The 24,149-nt window shown below is 34.5% G+C and overlaps 1 protein-coding gene across 1 annotated transcript in view; it reads right to left on the minus strand.

Moving 5' to 3' along the window:
- Positions 1 to 24,149, minus strand: part of ECT2 (epithelial cell transforming 2) — a 58,351-nt gene that overhangs the window by 23,505 nt on the left and 10,697 nt on the right. Inside the window, 8 exon segments of the mRNA XM_034662728.1 lie at positions 384 to 494; positions 2,094 to 2,162; positions 11,435 to 11,554; positions 17,189 to 17,325; positions 21,406 to 21,628; positions 22,941 to 23,003; positions 23,238 to 23,353; positions 23,496 to 23,626. Of these exon segments, the coding sequence (XP_034518619.1) occupies positions 384 to 494; positions 2,094 to 2,162; positions 11,435 to 11,554; positions 17,189 to 17,325; positions 21,406 to 21,628; positions 22,941 to 23,003; positions 23,238 to 23,353; positions 23,496 to 23,626 (970 nt within the window).

The raw sequence follows: 24,149 nt of genomic DNA on the forward strand, positions 1-24,149 counted from the left end.
TACACCATTCACAAGAAAAAACAGTTTTTGAAGTATTAAGTATGCTGATACCACTGAGTAAACAAAATAAAGCACTAGTAAAGAAAAAAAAATCCTTAAAGGCAAAACCAAATCACACTGACAAATGTCTGAGAACTAAAACATGTGCAACTAAAAAATATGAGTACCTCCAGACAACATTTTCATTCACTCAGCTCCCTCTTGGCCTCTGCTACCTAAATCTTCTGAAGCCTTATATCATTGCCACTCTCAGGTCTGGCTAAAGTTAACAGGTTAAACATTAAGGTGGTCTTACATGGATAGATTTTTACTAAAAGCATAATTTAAATAAACTCCTTCAGAAATTATTCTCAGATTTTTTATTTGAAAGAAATGCAAATTACCTTCAGAAAAGCATGAAATCTTGGTTTCTGTTTTTCACATTTAATAATTGTTTCCTTGCTCATTTCAAAGAAGTTTACAAAGGGAGGGTAGGTTTTTACCAAATCTTTTGACTAGGAAGAAGAAAAAACACATTAATTTGTTATACATGTTACCCTTAGGTCATAAAATTTAAAGTCAAATAATAAAGTCAAAACCTGACATACTAGAAGCAAAAGAGAAATTTTATATAAGTTTCTTCTCAAATTAAATATAGAAATTTTATGAATTTCTCATTAATGAGTTAATTGCTAACCAAAATGCATCAACTGGTGCACATAGCCTAAAACTTGAAAAGCAAAGGCTGAGAAAGAAACGAAAATATATTAATGCTTATTGTATTGATATAAACATGACAAAGTTTAAAAACTTCTGTAAGTTCAGAATATAGTAATTAGTACCCAAGAACACGGTATTATTTATTGATGAATCCAAACCACCATTTAAAAGATCAATTATATTCCCAAAAACACAAGAACAAAAAAAGGAAAAATGTCTTGGCTAACTGAGGAGACTAACAGGTATCAAAAAGATATGTGACACAACAGCCACGGAAAGAGCCCAGATGTCCACTGACAGATGAATAGATAAAGAAGATGCAGTGTATATATATACAACGAAATATTAGTCATCAAAAAGAATGAAATCTTGCCATTTGCAAGGGCATGGATGGAACTAAAGCATGGTATTATGCTAAGTGAAAGCAGTCAGTCAGGGAAAGACACCATACGATTTCACTCACATGTGGAATTTAAGAAAACCAAACAGATGAACACAGGTGAAGGGAAGGAAAAATAAAATGAGATGAAAACAGAGAGGGAGGCAAACCTCTTAACTCTAGGAGACAAACTGAGGGTTGCTGGAGGGGGGGGAAGGGTGGGCAGATGGGGTAACTGGGTGATGGTCATTAAGGAGCACGCTTGAAGTAATGAGCCCTGGATGTTGTATGCAACTGATGAATCATCAAATTCTACCTCTGAAACTTAAAAAAAAAAAAAAAAGTGAGCAAAAAAATAAAGAAAAAAATATGTGATAATAATCTGCATATTTGGAATTCTCAACCAACCAGGAAAAAAAATATGTTTAAGACTATATGGTAAGGACGGAAGTTAGGGGAAGGCTTCAGAAAACTACATGTGCCAGAACTCAAGGAACTGAAACCTATAAATTATATTCAAAGAGACTAAAAGACACTTACAAACCCTATTCTCAGCATCTCTTTCAAAACGAATTTACTTTATTTGATAAAATTAATAAGCTATGTGGTTCCTACCCTAGTAAAGAAAAAGCAGTTCATTAGAAGCTTTTATAAAGAGGAGACATAATGACAGCAAAAAATGGTATCAACTAAAAAGGAAAGAAACCTCAACTACAGAAAATTTCAAATAAAAATTAATCTGTGACCAGGCAAATAACTTGATATATAATAAAATGAGTACAGCACAGTATGACAATTAGTGTTCCTAACAATGACCTTGGGTTTCAAGAAAGTGTTAACTTATATATAGCAAATATGTTTCAGAAGACAAGAACACTTCCAATATATTTTACAAACACAACTATGTCAAAGTTTTGAAAGCTCTCACATTTAAACAAGTAACTGTCATTCCCTGCGAGTACTTAATGAGATGATGCTTTAACCTGAAATCCTAAAAAAGAAATAAAATACTTACATATTTAAGAAAGATGTCACCAATACTTTTGCTCTCATCCCAATTAACAATAAGGTCTTCAAGATCATCCTAAAAGAGCACAAATTGAAACATTTAAGCTTGAACTTGACAATCCCTTCACCACCTTTCATATTTTTGAAATATTTGAAAGAAGCACCTTACAAAGTATCTTAATTTGATGTGCAAAACAATTACTCTAACACATTCTTTCACTTCAACAAGGAAATTAACTTTTTGACTAGGAGGAAAATATCCTTTGAATAATAATTAAGAAAACATAAAGAGTGTCAAGTCAATAAGACTAAGCCTAACTTTCCAAATTGATATGACAGCTGAACATCTTTTCCTATTAACTATAAAGTTGATTGCTATTATTAATTATAGAAAACTACTTTCGATCTTGCTGCTGAAGCATCTTATTTAACATCAGCCATCTGAAACTGTAATCTCTAACAGGTCAGCAAATTTTATTTAAAGGGCCAGATGGTAAATATTTTAAGCCTTGCAGGCCATATGGTTTCTGTTACAAGTACTCTGTCCTTGTACTATGGAAGCAGCCATGGACAATTCATAAGCAACCAAAAGTGCCTGTGTTTCAATAAAACTTTCTTTACCAAAACAAGCAAAACTACCAAAATCCCAAACTAACTGGATTTGGTCCATCAACCATAGTTTGCTAATCCTGATCTGTAAAACTCCTCTATTGTCATCCTAAAATATGAAATATCTATAAAAAATTAGAAGACATGTAAAAGCCTTATAATAAAATACAAATCAGATGTAAAATGAGATGCCAAGAAATGATACATTCCCTGACTGAAATTCTAAAAGTGACATTAAAGTAGAAATTAATCAATAAGGTCTTATAACCAAAAGTTCTCCAAGTGTCAACCACAGGCCCCCTAGAACATCTTTTTAGTGGTATTCATGAGATTAAAACTATTTTCATTACAATACTAAAGCTCTATTCGACTTTCCCATTCTAATTCTCTCAAATCATACAATTGAGTTTCCTAGCAGCTACATGATGTGTGATACTGCAACAGACTGAATTCAGAAGCAGATATGAGAAACGGTCTTCTCTTTTTTTTTTTTTTTTAAAGATTTTATTTATTTATTCGACAGAGATAGAGACAGCCAGCGAGAGAGGGAACACAAGCAGGGGGAGTGGGAGAGGAAGAAGCAGGCTCATAGCGGAGGAGCCTGATGTGGGGCTCGATCCCATAACGCCGGGATCACGCCCTGAGCCGAAGGCAAACGCTTAACCGCTGTGCCACCCAGGNCCAGAAACGGTCTTCTCTTAAACCAGACAGAAAAAATGTAGAACAGTGTCACTCTTCTCACTATTTCTGCTTTGGAAATTATTCTCCATAGAGGTTTTGTTATTTATGCTACCCACATAATGAGTTATAATTACTTTAAATGTATTATATAATTTTTAAATTGGATTGGATATCCACATGCAAAAAGATGATCCCCACTTTACCTAAAAATTAATTCAAAATGGATTATACATCTAACTATAGAGCTAAAACAATACAACTTTTAGAAGAAAACATAACCTTTAAAACTTTAAGTTAGGCAAAATTTCTTACATATGAAAGCAAAAGCACAGTACATAAAAGAAAAAATGGATAAACTGGACTTCATCAAAATTGAAAACTTTTGTACTTCAAAAGACACCATTAAAAAAATGAAAAGACAACCAACAATAGACTGAGAGAAAATATGTATGAAACACATGGCTGATAAAGGACTTGTATCTAGCATTTATAGAGAACACCTGCACCTCAATAAGATGACAAACAGCCCAATCAAAACATGAGCAACTGAACTAAACACACATTTCACCAAATAGAAAAATGACTAATAAGCATGTGAAAAGATGCTCAACATCATTAATCACTAAGGAAATGTATATCGAGGCCACAATAAGGGGCAGCTGGCTGGCTCAGTCAATGGAGCACCTCACTCTTGATCTCGGGGTTTTAAGTTCGAGCTCCACACGTTGGGTGTAGAGATTACTTAAAAATAAAATCTTAAAAAAGCAAAAAAAAAAAAAAAAAAAAAAAAAGACCACAATGAGATGCCATATCACATCCTAAAATGGCTTTAAGAAAAAGGTTAAATAGTGGCGAGAACATGGAGAAATTTGAGCCCCATACATCACTGATAAGAATGTAAAATGATGTAAAAGCCTGGCAATTTCTGAAAAGTTTTAAATATAAGACTACCAATATGACCCAACAATTCTATTCCCAAGTATCTACTAAAGAGAAATGAAAGCATGCCCACACAAATATCTGCACACAATATTCATAGCAGCATTATTCATAATAGCCAAAAACTGGAAAAATCCTAAATTTTGGTCAACTGGTGACAGGATAAAGAAATGTGGCAGAGCCATAGAACATTATCTGTCTATACAAAGGAACAAACTACTAACGTGCTGCATCATACAGGAAGTTCAAAAATATGCTATGTGAAAGAAGTCAGACGTAAGACACAATATACTGTATATTTGCATTATGAAATGTCCAGAAAAGGCAAATTTATAGAGACAGAAACTAGACTAGTTGCATCACTAAGTAAAGTCATTAAATCATGGAATAGTATGTTTGAAATAGGTGAGTTTAAAGACATATAAAACATACCTCAATAAAGCTGTTAAAAAATTTAAAGCATCTTGAAAAATATTTTTAAATTTTCCATTTTAATTTCAAAACCAGTTAATACCAATTGATAAAACCCACATTAACAAAAGTCCTTCAATAGTTTAGGAATTAAAAGGGATCCCAAGACCAAGTAATTTAACCATCGTCCTACACTAGCAGATTCAGGAAAGTTTTAAAAAGGGGAAAAAAAAATTACTCCTGGTAGCAGAAAAAGTACTTAACAACCCAAAAGTCAAGAACTAAGATTTAACAATTTAAAATTGCACTTGCAAGAAACAAAAGAAAGATAAAGTTTATAAATGAGACTAACCTTGGGTCAGTGGATTCTGCACTGACTAGCTAGTGTTAAATACTGGCTCTAGAGTTTGTTCTGTGACCTTGGGCAAGTTATTTAACCTCTAAGTGTCTCAATTTCAGATTCTGAAAAATGAGGATATTAATAATTTCTATCTCAAAGGATTAAATTAATTAATACTTGTTCAGTACTTAGAAGAATCCTGAGGGGTGCCTGGCTGACTCAGTTGGTAGAACATATGACTCTTGATCTCAGGGTTTTAAGTTTGAGCCCCACATTGGGTGTAAAGATTATTTAGAAATAAAATTGTTAAAAAAAAAAAAAAAGAATCCTTAACAGATTATAGTGTGGAGTAAGCTATTATTAACTATATTTACCTATATATTTAATATAAAGTACACAGAATATTCAGAAAATTGTGATACAAAAGAGAAAAAACTTACAGCTCTGGCAATCTAATCTAGTGGTCCTTTTTTAAAGTGTAAAAAACTGGGTGCCTGGGTGGCTCAGTCAGTTAAACGTCTGCCTTCGGCTTCAGTCATTATCTCAGGGTCCTGGGATAGAGCCCTGCATTAGGCTCTCTGCTCAGCGGGGAGTCTCCCTCTCCCTCTCTCCCTGCTTGTGCACGCTCTCTCTCTCTCCCAAATAAATAAATAAAATGTGCAAAAAACTGTAAGATGGCTGTATATACTTACATAAGAACATTGCTATCAGAAAGCAATATCATCTCTAGACACTCTGAAAAACAGTCTATTTCTGGTGAACTTTGAATTCCTAATGTTTGTTGACTAAGCATTTCTGCCCTCATGAACGGTTACCTCAGGAGCAATGTAATAAAGGAATTAAGCCTTAGAGAGATCAAGCAATTTGACTCAAATCACACTGCTGTGAACCAGTATTCAAACTCAAGTAGTCTAACTCCAGATTCCATTATTCCACTTGATCTATACCATAGTTCCTCTCCATTACAAATGGGGAGTCAGAAAGGCAGGTAAGCCCCCAAGAGCATTATTCATAGTGCCATCATCTCTTACAACGTTTCTGTAGGAAAATGCTTCACCCGATTTAGCACAGACACTAGGATACACCTCCTTCTCCTTGTCCATAACACATCAGGAATTCTCCATAGGATTCTCCCAGATTTACCACCTGGCCATAACAAAGAAGAATTCTGTAGTTCTAAGACACAGAGCAGAGCTCCCACAGCCTGTTAGAAAAGTAGAGAAAGTAAACAGATGGGACTAAGAGAGCTGAGCTACTTCCTTCTTTTCTTCCTTGTTAAGATTTCTTCTGTACTGAATGGGAGAAGATATTTGCAAATGACATTATCAGATAAAGGGCTAGTATCCAAAATCTATAAAGAACTTATCAAACTCAACACTCAAGGAACAAAAAATCCAATCAAGAAATGGGCAGACAACATGAACAGACATTTCTGCAAAGACATCCAAATGGCCAACAGACACATGAAAAATGCTCAATATCACTCGGCATCAGGGAAATACAAATCAAAAGCACAATGAAATACCACCTCACACCAGTCAGAATGGCTAAAATGAACAAGTCAGGAAATGACAGATGTTGGTGAGGATGTGGAGAAAGGGGATCCCTCCTACACTGTCGGTGGAAATGCAAGCTGGTGTAGCCACTCTGGAAAACAGTATGGTGGGTCCTCAAAAAGTTCAAAATAGGGGCACCTGGGTGGCTCAGTTGTTAAGGGTTTGCCTTCGGCTCAGGTCATGATCCCAGCATTCTGGGATCGAGCCCTGCATCAGGCTCCCTGCTTTTCCCTCTCCCACTCCCCCTGCTTGTGTTCCCTCTCTCACTGTCTCTCTCTCTGTCAAATAAATAAAATCTTTAAAAAACAAAAAAAAAAGTTCAAAATAGAGCTACGCAATTGCACTACTGGGTATTTACCCCAGCAATTGCACTACTGGGTATTTACCCCAAAGATACAAATGTAGTGATCCAATGGGTCACGTGCACCCCAATATTTATAGCAGTAATGTCCACAATAGCCAAACTATGGAAAGAGCCCAGATGTCCATCGGCAGATGAATGGATAAAGAAGATGTGGTGTATACACACACACACACATGCACACACACACACACAATGGAATATTACGCAGTCATCAAAAAAATGAAATCTTGCCACTTGCAACGACATGGATGAACTAGAGGGTATTATGCTAAGCGAAATAAGTCAATCAGAGAAAGACAATTATCATATGATCTCACTGATATGTGGACTTTGAGAAACAAGGCAGAAGATCATAGGGGAAGATAGGAAAAAATGAAACAAGAAGAAACCAGAGAGGGAGACAAACCATAAGAGACTCTTAATCTCAGGAAACAAACTGAGGGTTGCTGGAGTGGAGGGAAGGATGAGGTGGCTGAGTGATGGATACTGGAGAGGGCATGTGTTGTGGTGAGCACTGTGTATTGTGTAAGACTGATGAATCGCAGACCTGTACCCCTGAAACAAATAATACATTTTAAGTTAATAATAAAAAATAAATAAATAAATAAAGATGAGGGCATGAGAAGTGAAAAAAAATTAAGAAATGAGACTGAAAAAAAAAAAGATTTCTTCTGTACTGTTATTATCTACTCTTATTTAAGATGGATTTCTCTTTTACCTAGCTCACTGCACAATAAAATTAGCAGATTTCCCAATATACACCTGTTCCTGAAAGAAGCACCAGGGTACCTTGAGACTTACACTAAATTAACAAAGGATAAACATACAAAGAAAAAATACTCTATCTATCCCTCCCTTTCCTTTTGTTTCATCATACTTCCATACAAAAGCAGGGATTTGTACCGTCAAGGACGAATGTTGATAAATCCTGAAAAGGATATATTCACACATAGGAAAAGAGAATGTTGACAACAATCTCAAAAATTCTCATCTTAATCTAAATATCATCAGTGCACTACCTTGGGAGTCAAACTAAGAATGAGACCAAGTTGTCCATATAATATCTAGATAAGGAAATACCGACTTCCAGTCCTGATCTGGACATTTAAAAACAGCATGACCACCATTCAGCAAACATTTACTGACAGAAATCTAAGTGCCAGACACAGTGGTTGTAAGCAAAGTGAGTAAAAGCTAGTTTTAATCCTTCACAAAACTTCTGAACATTGGTTTACACAACTTCTGAATTTAGGTTATTAATATGAATTGCTATTGTTATTTGTTGAATGCTCAGTGTCAAGCACTAGGCTTAGTGTCTTCCAAATATGTAAAAAATTAAAAAAAAATTTCACAACAACCCCAAGCTAGACACTTACTAACCCCATATTAGAGATACGAAAACAAGCACTTAACTACCTGACTTCATACCCAAATACGTCTTATTCCACAGTCCACCATCTGTAACCGTAATACCATAAAATACATACACACCAGTGCTTCTCAGAATACTGTATTAACAAGACGAAATGAAAAACTACAAATTTAGGACACGTTTACAGTTTATTCCTCTACATACTGAAAGAGTATGTATCTACAACATGATCAAGAAGCAATATATCATTATTAATAGCCAAGACATGAAACAACCTAGTGCCCATCAATAAATGAATGGACAAAGAAAACGTGTAGGTATATATAATGGAATATTATTCAATCATAAAAAAGAAAATCCTGCCATTTGCAACAAAGATGAACCTTGAGGGCATTATACTAAGTGAAGCAAGTCAAAGAAAGACAAACACTATATGATCTCACTTACATGTGGAATCTAAAAAAACCGAGACTAACTAATTAAATAAATAAAACCAAACTCCTATTAGAGCATATAAGTGGTTGCCAGAGCCAGGATGGGGGTAGGGGGAGGCAAAACAGGCAAAGGTGGTCAGAAGGTACAAACTTCCAGTTATAAGGTAAGACCTGAGGGTGTAACATACAGCATAACTATGGTTAACAATATTGTACTGCATGTTTGGAAGTTGCTGAGAGAGTAGATCTTAATAGTTCTCACCACAAAGAAAAAAGAATTTGTAACTATGTGTGGTGATAGATGCTAACTAAATTTATTCTAATCACTTCACAATATATACACATATCAAACCATTAAGTTGTATACTAAAACTAATACAATGTTATGTCAATTATACCTCAATTTTTAAAAAAAGCAAAATAGCTTTAGGGTTTAAGAAAACAGGCTTTGAAGTCAGATAAACAAGTATTCAAATCCTGGATCCTGGATCCACCATTTATTAGATGACTTGACTTCAGAAAAATTAAATTTCTGTGTGTAGCAGTTTCACATCTATAAAACGTAGACAATAATACCAACTTCTTGTTACACTCGAATAGATGTGGCAGTACTTGATGGCTAACTACATTTAAAAGAAGGGAAAAAACTGCAATGTATTAAAAAAAACAAGAAAATATAAAAAAAGTTTAAATTTGGGTGATGAGATTATTGGGTATTTTCTTTCTTTTTTTTTTTTTTTGAAGATTTACTTATTTATTTGTCAGAGAGAGAGAGAGCGAGAGAGAGCAAGAGCATGCACAGGCAGGGGAAACAGCAGGCAGCGGAAGAAGCTGGCTCCCTCCTGAGCAAGGAGCCCGATGTGGGACTCAGATCTCAGGACCCTGGGATCCTGACCCGAGCCAAAGGCAGATGCTTAACTGACTGAGCCATTCAGGTGTCCCAAATTATGGGTATTTTCTATTCGTCTTTTCTTCACTCCTGATTTTACAAATCTTTGACAAGATGTATTGGTTTCATGATAAAAAGAACACAGGCTTTGAAATTTTTTCTTCAAAGATTTTGTTTAGTCATATTAGAGAGAAGGAGATTGCGCAAGCAGTGGGGGGAAGGGAGAAGCAGAGGGAGAGGCAGAGAATCTCAAGCAGACTCTGCTCTGAGCATGGAGCCTGATGCGGGACTCAATTTCATGACCTGAACCAGAACCAAGAGTCGGATACTTAACCGACTGAGCCACCCAGGAGCCCCACACACTCTGAAATTTTTAAATCTGTGACAAACCTGAAATCAGCTAAAAAACAACTAATAGTTGAAATATTGGTAATCCAACTTTCTTTTTTTTAATAATAATTTTTTATTATGTTAGTCACCATACAGTACATCCCAAGTTTTTGATGTAAAGTTCCATGATTCATTACTTGCGCATAATCCAACTTTCTAGACAAAGCTTAAAGAATTGTTACACATGAGAAAACTAAAGAGTGACCATCACTTTCAAAGCTCCAGTGAATCAGAGAACATGATTTTCTCAATTGAGATTATGATCCTGTACTCATAACAGTATAACATTTTATATTAGAAGAGCACTTGCACACCCAGACTGGATAAAGGACTGACACAAACTCAAACAGATCCACAAGTTAGCGGTAGAACACCAAGATGAAAACCTACTTGCCTTCCCATCTACCTTTATGCCTCTCAGTGTTTCTTATGAAAGAAAAAAAAAAAAAAAAACCAGGAAAACTTTTCAGATATTCAGAAACCTAACTGGACATAAGGATAAAGTAGGCTTAAACTTTGTAGTTTTTTAAGAAAATAAAGATTCCTTCAGAGCTCCCTTTAGATCCAGAAATAACTGAAATATGATTGTGGATTTTGATAATATACAAAAGTAAGTGTTTGATAAATTGCATTTTTCTTAACTTATAGATCTTTTATATTTTGTTTATAATGTGCAGTAAAATCAAAAGTACTTTAATGTACTTGTTTACATTCTTTAATTCAGATTGATCTTTTTATTGGAATATGGACTAAACATTAATATGGGCTGTTCTGAGGAGAAAACTGATCAACTTTGCTCAGGCATCTCATAGGAAAAGTTAGAGGAAATAAAGCTTAACTACTTGTAAAAGTTCAGCTAAACCTGCCCCAAAATTACTTAACTATGAGAGACTGACTCCTGTAAATCATGAACCCTTCATCACAGGAAAAATCATTAGAAAGATAGCGCTGTCGTATATAGTTTTTTTATTTATCTGACCAGAAATAGAGAAATGAACAAAATGGTCTCTAAGTCTCTTCCAGCTTCACAGTTTTTCAAACAATCCAAAGCAAAACAAAACGTACGACCTGAGAGGAACATTAGGAAAATAAGAAAATTAGCACTAGCAACCATGTCTCTACAGAAAAGACTTGATATGGTTTAATTCCTTATTTTCAGAATTAATAAAAAAATCAAAAACAGGCAAACAACAAATTAATAGGGCATAAGAGCAAAGGGATATAAATGATTCAAAGGAATAAATAAGGGAATAAGAAGTTTTAGGTACAAAACTCATTTAGCCAATCAACAGTAGCTGAAAAAAACATTATATAAAAACACAATCCAAAAAGAATTTCTACCAACCTAACATCTAAAATTTACCTTTATCTTTGTGTGCACATCAAAGATATCAGGGATACTACCAAAAATAGTCTTAATCTCTTCTGGTGCAAGGATAGGCCCACCACGTTGTCCTTCCTCTTCCAATGGTACTTGAAATAACTAAAAGTTTAAAAAAAAAAAAAAAAAGACTAGTTTAGATAGATTGTGAGAAAAGGAAAAAAAAGCAAACATATAGACAGTGATAAGAGAGATGTTGAGGGATGCCTGAGTGACTCATTCTGTTGGGCGTCTGCCTTCAGCTGAGGTCATGATTCCACGGTCCTGGGATAGAGCCCCACATCAGGCTCCTCCCTGAGCAAGGAGTCTGCTTCTCCTTCTGCCTTTCCTCCCCACCCACCAACCCCACGGCTTATGCTCTCTCTCCCTCTCTCTCATTCTCTCTCTTGCAAATAAATAAATAAAATCTTTAAAAAAAGAGAGAGAGAGAGGTAATGTTGATGGAAAAAAGTAATTAAAAAAATACTTCTCCCTAAATTTCAGAACTTTTTCCTTATAACGTTTTTTATTTTATCCTATTTATTTACACATCTGTGTGTATACATACTCTTATAAAATGTTGTTAGAATCTAATAAAAGTTTACCACACAGTTCTACATGTCATTAAAATTATTAGAATACACAAGTCATTTGTACTTTCTATTCAAGTTACTAAGGAAGACAATAAGCAGTCAGTTATTTCCAAACATACACTTAATATAAGTACTAAATGTCTTGACATAGTAGCATAGAAACTGGGTTTAGGAGAAAGAGACTGGATTGCAAACTAGAAGACTGTTTATGTCTATATTGCTACTTGTAGCAATCTAAAAAAATAAAAGGAGAAAACCTAGAATACATGAATTTAGCAAGGTCACAGGTCGCCAACACATGTGTATGTTCTCTCCCGCTCTCACACACACAGATCACATTCCTATATACCAGTAATGTACAAATGGAAACCAAAATTCAAAAAGCAGTTCAATTACAATAAAAAATTAAAATTAGTATAAGTATAATAAAATATGTACATGATATTGAAAATTATAGAAAGCCAATGAAAGAAATCAAAGACCTAAATAAATGAAGACATGGATCGAAAGATTCAACACAGAAGGAAATGTCCATTCTTCCCCAAATTGATTTATGGATTTAACCCAATGGCAATCAAAACTCCAGGACTTTTTGTAGTCAAAGAAAACCTAATTCTAAAAATTAAATGTAAAGGCAGAGGAACATGTTAGTATAAAGTTGCAATATTCAAGACTGTGATATTGGTGAATGGAAAAACGTACAAGATTAATAGAATAGAAAAACGCCCACAAACCAACACACACAAAGATGACCAAGTAATTTTTGACAGATTCAATGGTGGAAGGCTAGTCATCCAACAAATGGTACTAAAACATCATTTGCCCTAGGCAAAAAAAAAAAAACTAAACTAAAAATGGATCACAGACCTAAGCAAAAAACCTAAAACTATGAAACACTTAGAAGAAAACATTAGAGAAAATCTTGTAATTTAGGCTTAGGGTAAGAGCTGTTAAATATGAAATCAAAAGCATGAACTATAAAAGAAAAAAACTTGAAAATAAATTAGACTTCATGAAAACTTAAAAGTTTTCAGCCAGAATAAAAAGACAGGCTAAAGACAAGGGAAAAACATTTGCAACTCACATATCTGACAAAGGACTAGTATTCAAAATATACAAAGAATTCTCAAAACTCAGGAAGGAAACAAAAATGGGCAAAATCTTGAGCAGTTATCTTAACAAAAAAAGATACACAGAATAGATGTTCAACATCATTAATCATTACAGAAATGAAAACTAAGGCCACAATAAGATACCATTACATACTCAACTGTATGGCTAAAATAAAAAGGACTGATAATATCAAAACTTGTTGGGATGTGAGCAACCGAACTCCTACACATTGCTGGTGGAAATGCAAAATTGTATAACCCCTCTGGAAAAGGGTTTGACAGTTTCTTATAAAGTTCAACATTACTTATCATTTACTTATTATTACTTATCATTACTCAAGAGCAATGAAAATTTATATTCACATAAAACCTATACACAAATGTTGGTAATACTCTTTTTATAATCACCCAAACTGGAAGCAACCCAAATGTCCTTTAAGGAGTCACCAAATAAAACTGTGGTATACCATTCAGCAATAAAAAGGATCAAACTATTCATACAGACAGCAAGTTAGAAGAACCTCAAAGGCTAAAAAATGCTAGTCCCAACAGGTTATATTAATTGTAATCCCATTCATAGGACATTCTCAAAAAAGACAATTTTTTTTTTTAAAGACAAAAGTACAGTGATGAAGAAATCAGTGGTTACCAGGAGTTGCAATGAGGAAAGGGTGTGACTTATAAAGGAATAGAAGTACCAGGAGTTTTTTGGGGGATGGAAATGTTCTGTATTCTGATTGTAGTAGAGGCTACACAAATTTTGTGTGTTAAAATTCACAGAATTGTTCAAATTTCACTGTATGATAATTTAAAAAGCAAAATTTTAAAAAGCCAATTGACTATTCAAACTAAAAATAATAATGCATTGTTGGGGTCTTAATATATGTGAACGTAAAATGAATGCCAATAGTGCAAAGGGGAAGAGAAGATGAAGAAAGAAAAAAAAAGATAAAGAGAAAAGGAAAATACATTACAAATAGTAAAGAACTGCATGAAGTTTATGAATTGTTACTAGATTTAAGAACTACTATTCCGTAAGTTTATTTATCCAAAATATTTACATGTACATATAAAAACATATTATAAACAAATATATTTTTTCAGGCCTTCCATTTCTGCAATAATGATGAACCTTACCTGCTAAAAACAACTTAAAATACCGAAGTAAGAAAGGAAAAAAACAAACATGTTTACATGTATATAGTTTGTGCGCCTACACATATATAATAGAACTATAAGGGTAATGATAAGCACAAAATACCAAATGATGATTGATTTCTGAGGGAAGGGAAAGGATTAGGATTGGGGAAAAAAACACAACAGAGGTTTTGAAGATATTTGTAATCATTTATAAACACTCCTTTACCTAGTCAACATTTAATTAAAAATCCTAAACAGAAATATTCAGACAACCAAAATACATCAAGGTTCATTAAAGACTCCCAACAGTCTTAAGACATGTTAAACTATCCAAAAGCAGTTCTCCTGTGCTTGCTTTAATCCTTATATAAAATTAGACAGCCAAAAACTTCTGATTCTACCTTTCCAACGTTTCTCAAATTTATCCTCTTTTCATTTTCACTGATACTATCCTAAGAAGTTCAGGTCCTTAAAATCTCTAACCAAGACTGCTGAAATCACCTTCAAATTGGTCTTGCCTCCACAATTTTCCTTCCTCAATACTTCCTTCAAAGTGAACCAAGTTATCTTTCTAAAATCCAAGTCAGATATCATCTTTCCCTTCCCATCAAAAATTCTTCTCTAGATTACAGATGAACCAAAGGCCTTCTCTGGTCTGGCAAAGGCAGCCTTACCTCAAATCTCACTATATCCATACCCCACCCCCCACCCTAGTCTCTTTAACCCACCCTAAACTTGAATGCCCCTACACTCGTCATAATACCTTGAATGATAAACATCTTCAATTGTCTGTAGTGTTTGCACAATCTCAAATACACTTCCTACCCATATTCTTTGCATGTACTAATCATACTCATACTTTAAAATTCACTTCAGGAGAGCCTGGGTGGCTCAACCGGTTAAGCATCCAACTCTTGGTCTCAGCTCACATCATGATCTCAGGGTTGTGGGATCGAGCCCTACTGGGCTCAGCACAGAGTCTGACTGAGATTCTCTCCTTCTCCCTCTCCCCCGACGCATGTGCACACTTGCTCACTCTCTCTCTAAATAAATAAATCTTTAAAAATAAATAAATAAAATTCACTTCAATTTTTATCTTCTTTATGATGCTTTTTCCAATGTTCAATCCATTGAAACTTCCAGCCCAACACCTTCTCTAAGCTGGAAGAGTAAAACTCTCACCACACAAATCTCCAAACACGTTATCTAAACCTCCCTCATGATGCTCATAACCTTCCATTTGGTATTATAATTAAGTATGTATGTTTTATCTCCTCTTCCAGTCTAAGTTCCTTTAAAATAGGAATCCTCTTTAACACCTGACACAATAATTTATATTAACATATATTTTATATTACATAAAATAAATAAAGAAGCTTCTGGATATTTATTTAATTTGGGGGCTATATTAAGTTTTTCCAAATCCAATTTCAAAAAAAAGGAAAGGAAAACATTGGTCCTAAAATAAAGTTTGAAGAGAACATCATTATGAATTTAGGCCACAATCTTTTCAATAAAATCTTGGGTGAGTTTATAGTAAGCAGAGTGGTATGAAACTATCTACAGTCTAATAATTCTAAAGGCTTTTTTTAAGGCATTTTAGTGAATTTAATTGATATGCAAAGTAGAATTCTGAAACTCCAGTGCATTTACCATGGCCTGAAAGGATTTACATTCCTGGGTTATAAATGCTACCAAAGTACATGAACAGTATATGCCAAGGGGATTTTCTGCTACTCGACTACATTCTGGCTGACTACAAAAACTTCAACAACAAACTCATCTAGGATGATTTCCCTTGAGGAAGAAGAGCAAAGCTGACTTAAAACAAGTAAAGTTTAATACAGCAGAGGGCCTCATAAACCCTTGACTACTGCTAAACAAATTAACTGTGAAGAATAACCTCTCCATCAATACCATGAAAGAAGTCTTTCCATTTCTTTTTTTTTTTTTTTAAAGATTTTATTTATTTATTCGACAGAGATAGAGACAGCCAGCGAGAGAGGGAACACAAGCAGGGCGAGTGGGAGAGAAAGAAGCAGGCTCATAGCAGAGTAGCCTGATGTGGGGCTCGATCCCATAACGCTGGGATCACGCCCTGAGCCGAAGGCAGACGCTCAACCGCTGTGCCACCCAGGCGCCCCTTAATATCTTCTTCAATCTCATCCTTTAAGGACCCATTAGAATTCTTTTTTTTTTTTTTAAGATTTTATTTATTTATTCATGAGAGACAGAAAGAGAGCGAGAGGCAGAGGCAGAGGGAGAAGTAGGCTCCCCAAGGAGCAGGGAACCCAATGGGGGACTCGATCCGAGGATCATGACCTGAGCTAAAGGCAGACACTTAACCATTTGAGCCGCCCAGGCGCCCCAGAATTTTTTTTTTTTCAGCACTAACTTCACAGTACATTTTAATGATAAGCAATGATTTAACATTAATGACTAAACACTGCATACTTTAAGAAACTTGACACATGAAAGGATTACCAAAAAAATTACATCCATATTGTTATGCTTCACTGATTGCTTTTCACATATATACAATACTAAATAAAGCAATGACTCCTAGAACGCACATTTTCAGAAAAAGTTACCTACCATATCCACATATAAATATAAATGCAGTATCGTGACAGGGAACCTGCAAAGTTCTATATCGAATAAAACTTGGTCTCCTCTAAGATCATCTACTAAGGATCCTTCTCTTTTCAGTCACTATAAAAAAGGTGCTATTTCTGTATGAATAAAAGCTACTATTACGGTATGGCATTTCCCTAATAGCAGCTTTTTATCATACATTTTCATTTTTATGTTCAAATTCTATGCTTATATAATTTTCTTATAAGAAATAGCATCTCCTAGATTTTTTAGTTAGGAACACTGGAACAGGGATCATTTTGCAACCAAACTTTTACCTGAATAATTGTAGCCAATATATTTACATAATTACTTTCAGTCTGATAAAGTTCTTTTGCAACTTGCCACCTGGCTGACTGCTTCAAAGGAACCGGAGTAGAATTTTTAGAAGACTTAGTACAAGACTTTGGTGTTTCTAAAAGGTAAAAAGGAAGAAAGATTTAATGAAAACCAGATATAAGTACCAGACATTGTGCATATTTAACAACAAAAACGGGGAAGGATATCCACGCTTAGAAATATACCCATCTACATTTTCATTAAAGTAAAATTTCATTAAAGAAATATACCCATCTACATTTCATTAAAGTAAAATTTCCTCATAGGATAAGACCAGAAAGAAATAATGATTAAAAGTATCAATGACTCCAAATTCACAGACATTATACTAAATAACTGGCATGTACTCTTCAAAATTGTCAAGGTCATTAAAAACAAAGAAAGTTGAGGAACTATTCCAGATTAGAAGAGACTAGAGAGAGATAACAACATATGATTCTGGACTGGACCCTAGAGCAGAAAAAACTTTTTTCTTTTCCTAAAAAGGGTATTAGCTAAACAACTGATAAAAATTAAGAGTTGGTCATACTATTAATGTCAATTTCCTAATTACAATACCTGTACTGTAGTGGTACAAGAAATGTCTGTTTTGGGAAATATACATTTAAGTATTTAGAAGAAAAGGCACATCATATCTGCAACTTAGTCTCAAACAGTACAGATATAAAAAATACGTGTGCATATAGAAAGAGAGGGAGAATGAATGAATGCTAAAGCAAACATGGTAGAATATTTCCATTTGGGAATTCTGAGTGGAGTACTGGAATCTCTACTATTTTTGTAGTTTTTTGCAATCTGAAATTATTTCAAACTAAAGAGGTCAAATAATAAAATGAAAAGCAACTAAAAATATTTAAGTTAAAGGACAAAAAGGTTATGATTACATAGTAATAGAAAACTTACCACATATATAGAGGAATCTTCCTCAACAAAACCCAACATCAACTGCAAATTCTATTAGCTTTTAACATAATATAAAACATCCAGTCCAACACAAAGTGGGAGGACACATTGGTATACTTTATATGTATTTCAAAATAATGAAATTTCATAAAAGTTTAAGATATACTTTCTTACTATAGATATGGTTAGAGTACTTTGATGTAATGTACAGAATCTCCTAATGGCAAATTTTAAAATAGGAAAACAAATGTGTATCATACAATGACATGAAAAAAACAATATATAGACCCAGTACATCAGTTTTACTCAAAGATAATTTTAAATATTATTAAAACAATGATGTATACTATGGAGCTTTGAATGCTTTTTAAAGCTAACAGACCAAAGATATTCCCACTTGCCGTATGTTATTTCAGACTACTCTCCAGACCCAAGAGCTTCTGCCATTACATTTGTCAAGAGAAAAAATCTGACATACATTGATTCAATTTAATTATTGTGTTTACATAGTGATCTACAAACTGGGGATTCTATACAGAGTACCTAATATATTAGTATAGTTGTCATGTCTATTTTCTTTAGTGATTCATTTTCTCCTCCTATCCCCTAAACTGCATATTCAAGCTTCAGTCCTTTGATATGATCAGCTTTTACCATCCTATGCCCAGTATGTACATCACAATTATGGAACCAATAAATTCTCAGACCTATGTATCTAATCATAATCCTTCCATCCAAGCACCAAGTTCAATTTTTCCAAATACCCACTGGACATTGGTACCTCAATTTAACCTGGATGTTCTCTAAAACTACACTATCTTCCTCCAAAATACAGACATCCTATTTTCGCCAAGGTAACATTACTTCTATTTTAATACTCTGCTGTCATCTCTTATTCCCTTCCTGTCACTCCATTCCATCAGTATCTCCACAGTGCTTCCTACTTTCCTTTCCAACCATTAGCAACCCTGGTTCAGGGTTTTATCACCTTGTGGCCTAAGCCACTGTAGATTACTTCATGGTCTGGCCATCTCAGAACTGTTTTCCTTTTAAGCATTCTTCAGAATAATCCACTACAAATTACCTACTCAACCAATTACTCTACTCCTCAACATTTTCTAAAGTTCCTTGCTGATGACAATATGCAGTTCAGACATACCAGTCCTCTAATATTAGGGCCCGATTAACCTTTCCAATTGAATTATTACTCCTCTATACTCCAAGCAAACTGACCTATTCACTATCCCTTAAAATGCGAATTAATATAGCATTATTTGCATTCTTGCTCCTCTCATTTCTCAACTCCATCTCAATTTTCTGGGCCTTCTATAAATTGACACTCAACTCCTTCTATGAATATTTAGTAAGTACCTACCCTGTACTAGGCATTGAGAACAAAGCAAAGGATTAGACAAGGCTCTTGTTCTCTTAAAGCTTACATTCTGGTGAAATAAAAAATAAAATTTCTAACAGTGATAAGTATTACTGAAGACAACAACAGGTAATGGGTTAATGAGAAGTGCTGGAACAGGGACCTAACTTTGCAGAAAACCAAATAAGATTTCTTTAAGGCAAAGAGGGCAAGTATAAAGTTCCTGAGTTGTGAATGTAGTGGAAATATCCAAAGAATAACAGAGATAGTGTGACTGAAGCTTAGAGTATTATAGAAAAGCATGATATCGTCATATGAGGTTGGACATAGATGAGAAAGGATCGCATAGGAACTTGAAAGCTATGGTAATACAAAGCCACTGAATGACTTCAAGCACAGGACTGGCATGATCAAATTTATATGTATTTTAGAGACCTAAGTGCTGCATATAGAAAGGCAAAAATGGGGGCACCTGGATGACTCAGTTGGAGGAGCATGTGACTCTTAATCTCAGGGTTGTTGAGTTCAATCCCCACATTGGGTGTAGAGATTTCTTAAATAAATAAACTTAAAAAAAAAAAAGGCAAAAATGAATATAGAGAAACCATTTAGGAGATCAACATAATCATCTAAGAGAGATCCATTTTATAGGAAAGGCTGATAAAGGAAGGGTGGCAAAGGAATAGAGTTGAGAATGGTAGAATCAAAATCAAGAGTTCTAATTTGATTATGTTAGGTTTACGATATGTATTAGACATGTACAAATAGGTATTAAGTAGGCAGTTGGACAGGGAAGAAGACACATTGGGGAGTCAACAGCATATGAATGTTTTTTAAAGCATTGGAATTAAATGAAACCACTTAGGGAAAATACAATAGAGAAGAAATGATTCAGGAATAACATTCAACAGTTAGAGCTGGAGAAGTTAGGCAAAGGAGAATGAGAAATGAGGTACAAAATCTAAGAGAAAAAACTATCTCCAGGAAGAAATAGCTATTCATGTGTTAAATGCTGCCGACTCCATAAAAACTGTCAGTCTTGGGGCACCTGGGGTGGCTCAGTTGGTTAAGTGTCTGACTTCAGCTCAGTTCATGATCTCAGGGTCCTGGGATGGAGCCCCTATCAGGCTCCAGGCTCAGCAGGGAGTCTGCTTGTCCCTCTGCCCCTCCCCTGGCTCGTGCACTCTTGCTCTCTCTCAAATAAATAAATAAAATCTTTAAAAAAAAACAAAAAAAAAAAACCTGTCTCCTCAGCAAGAGCAATTTCATGCAGTAGGGGCTTAAGTTCAACTGGAGTGAGTTGAGAAGACAATGAGAAGCAAGGAAATGACACAACAGATCAAGGTAATTCTTGGAAGAGTATTCATGTAAAAGGAAAAAGAGAAATGGAATAATAAAGTAGAGAGTGTCATGATGTCGAGAGGTTTTGATTGTTTCTTAAATCTAAAAAACACATTTGTGTGCAGATTAAAAAACAAAAATAGAAGGAAAAATTGATGATCAAGAGGGAAGAGTTAATTGTAGGGCCTTCCTATATCACTGGAGAACAAACGGAGCGCACCTCACTGATTTCATCGTACCTATTTTCTCCATAATTCATGTGACACCTTCTGTGATCTTGTTTTGCCAATGTCAAGAATTTGCACTTTGAACAGCTCTATCACTTTCTAGAGTGATACGCAAATAAAATATAGAAAGCACTTAGCATACAGTAAGCAATCATTAAATGGAAGCATTTTTATGTGGCTTTTCTCCTCAGCTAGAACAAAGGTAGTAAAAGGCAGAACCTTTCATATTCACTGTGGTAGTGATTTATCTATATTCTAATAATTATTCCACTCCACTAAATTTTAATGATCAATTTTTTTAAATGTGAATTACCTCCATAGTTAATGCTAGACTCTGGTGTGTTGGAGATATCTAGGAGTGACCCTATAGAAAGGGAATGTTCAGCTGATGGGCGCTTACGGGGAGGAAAAGGTGACATGTCTGTCTCTCTTGAAAGCTGAGCAAGTGTCTCTTTTAAACGACGTCTTTTGCGATTGCTGTTTGGAGTATTTAGAGAAAGCAGTGACACTGATTTCTTGAGCTCAGGAGTATTAGCCTGCAATCAAAAGCACAAAAGCTCAGTTTTACTTCCTTGGTTCTATACTGAGACAGGAACAGAAGAAAAATATATTTACAAGTATGACAAAATCTGGATTTTGCACAATAATTTTACAACTACACACTCTGCCAGGTAATTCGAAAGATTCATAAAACAATAGTCAAGGGACAACTGTAATTGCCTAACCCCAAGCACCTCATTCTGTTTCTTCACAGCTCTATCACCATTACATATTCATCTGTAAGCTTGTTTACTGCCTAGTCCCCGGTCAGGCCATAAACTCCGGAGGGCAGGGACCATTCACAGTTTGTTCACTGCATTCTTAGCATTTAGCACAATGCTTGGACATACTGCTCTCCAATATTTGCCAAATAACACTTGACTTTAAAAGCTCTCCTGAAGTTTTAAGCAGTTTTTAAACTTTATGGTTAAGAACCTTACACTAAGAACAAGAGTCAGAAAACAAGACAATATAGTACCTATCTAGATTTTATAGTAATACAATAAATCTGCATCTCATCTTCAATATTCCATTCAAATTCAATCTCCAACTAAAGAAAATCTTCCTTTAAAGCCTGCCTCTATACCTTTATGCCATGTTTTGTTGAATGATACCACTCTTCACCAATCTAGTGTGAAGGCTACATTTTCCTTGCCTAATGACATCTCTCCTCTTAATATTCTTCAATGGCTCCCAATACTTACCAAGTTCTTAAAAAGATTTAAAAAACTCCTTGATTCTACCTAAATCATAAGCTTTATTTGTTGGCCTTCTTTCCCACACTCTTTTCTAAAGCCATACTAAACTACTTGCTATTTCAACGTACTTTCAAGCTTCACACCATCTCCCGAACCTGCTGTCTAACTTGAATGTCCTTACCTAGGTTAGCCTAGTAAGTTGGCTCAACATTTATTTGCTTTTCAGACCTGCCTGAGTCTCTCAGAACGAGGCTAGTTAAAACAATTACTCAACTATAGCACATATTCTGCACTATAGTTGTTTGCATATCTATCTTTCCCTTAAGGTTCTGTTTCTAAAGATAAGAATGTTATTGTTTGTAATGGTATCACGAGGAAGTAGCACAGAATGACATATATTAGATTAAAATAATTCTACTACATTGAATAGTTTTACTTAAATCTACACAAACTATTACTCAATAACTAATTGTTCAATTATTCTCAAACTCTTAAGTGTGACGTAAAAGATGACTGGTATACCAATTATAACACACTCTTTTTGGACAGAAATGTTATCTTTATACAATCAAATGCACAAAACAAATGACTAATGGACAAAAAAGCATACCTTTTCATATAAATACATAGTTTCTCCAGCTCGGGCATCCATTTGAATGCTTCCCCAGAACCACTAAGAGAAAAAAAATTTTAATTAAGAATTTATCTTATCAGATTAGTAATATTTTTAAAAAAACCAATCTTGGGGCTTCTAGCTGACTCAGTCGGTAGAGCATGCAACTCTTAATTTTGGGGTCGTTAGTTTAAGCCGCGCATTGGGTGTGGAGCCTACTTAAAATAAAAAAAATAAAATAAAAATAAAACTATCTGAAAAAAAAAAAGCCAATATTATTCTACAACTACTTGCCTCCTGCTTGACAACATAAAGTTTCTTCGAAGGTTCAAATGGAAGTTCTTTTACTACATTCTCTTCAACTACAAGGTGAGTGCATCTTTCATCTCCAACAGGGAAACAGTTACCTCCTGAAAAGAAATGCATGTAAGCATAAATAAGCCAAACTATCTCTCTCCAAACCTGAATTTTTTTAAGAGGCATATTAGCCAGGAGATGATTAAGCAGGAGTGGGGAAAAGAAATATAACTTTTAAATTATAGTAAATTCTACCTTGCATTTTAGTCATTTCTTCCATATTGGTTTTTTCTTCATCCGAAAATCCCAAAAAACTTAAAATGCAATCTTGAAATGGAGGAACTTTAAATTCATTTCTAAAGTCATCAACTGATGCAGAGAAATCCCTAAAAACAAAATATACTCTTTTAAAACCAGCTTAAATTCAGTAAGTATATCAATTTATAAATCTATAGTAATGCCCAAGGTTTTCAGTATAATCCATTTATTGAAAATATTTTATATGTAGTCTTGAAATGTTCACAAAAACATCAGTTAAAAAAAAAAAATTGATGTATCCTCAGTCAGCCCGGAAGTAACTTCTAACAAAATTTTATCACAAGTAGTCTTTACAAGATTCAAATCCTTGCTCCGGACATGAAATTTTCTACATATTCCAGGGGTTCTTTAGTTTCATAAAACATTAAGTCATGATGAAGTAGAATAGCAAGGATTTATGAAGTTGGAAAGCTTAACAGGTTATGAATTGCAATCACCACTTAGAATGTAACCAGACAAACACAGTGAAAAAAATGTAACAATCTAAATATCCAGATGCATTAAACTTTTACTAATAGTTTTATGTTAATGATCAAAATTATTTCACAAGGTAAAGTCTGAAGATATCACAGATGTCTTTCAATTTTCAAT

Source organism: Ailuropoda melanoleuca, chromosome 1 (genome assembly GCF_002007445.2).
Source record: "Ailuropoda melanoleuca isolate Jingjing chromosome 1, ASM200744v2, whole genome shotgun sequence".
NCBI classification, from domain to species: domain Eukaryota; kingdom Metazoa; phylum Chordata; class Mammalia; order Carnivora; family Ursidae; genus Ailuropoda; species Ailuropoda melanoleuca.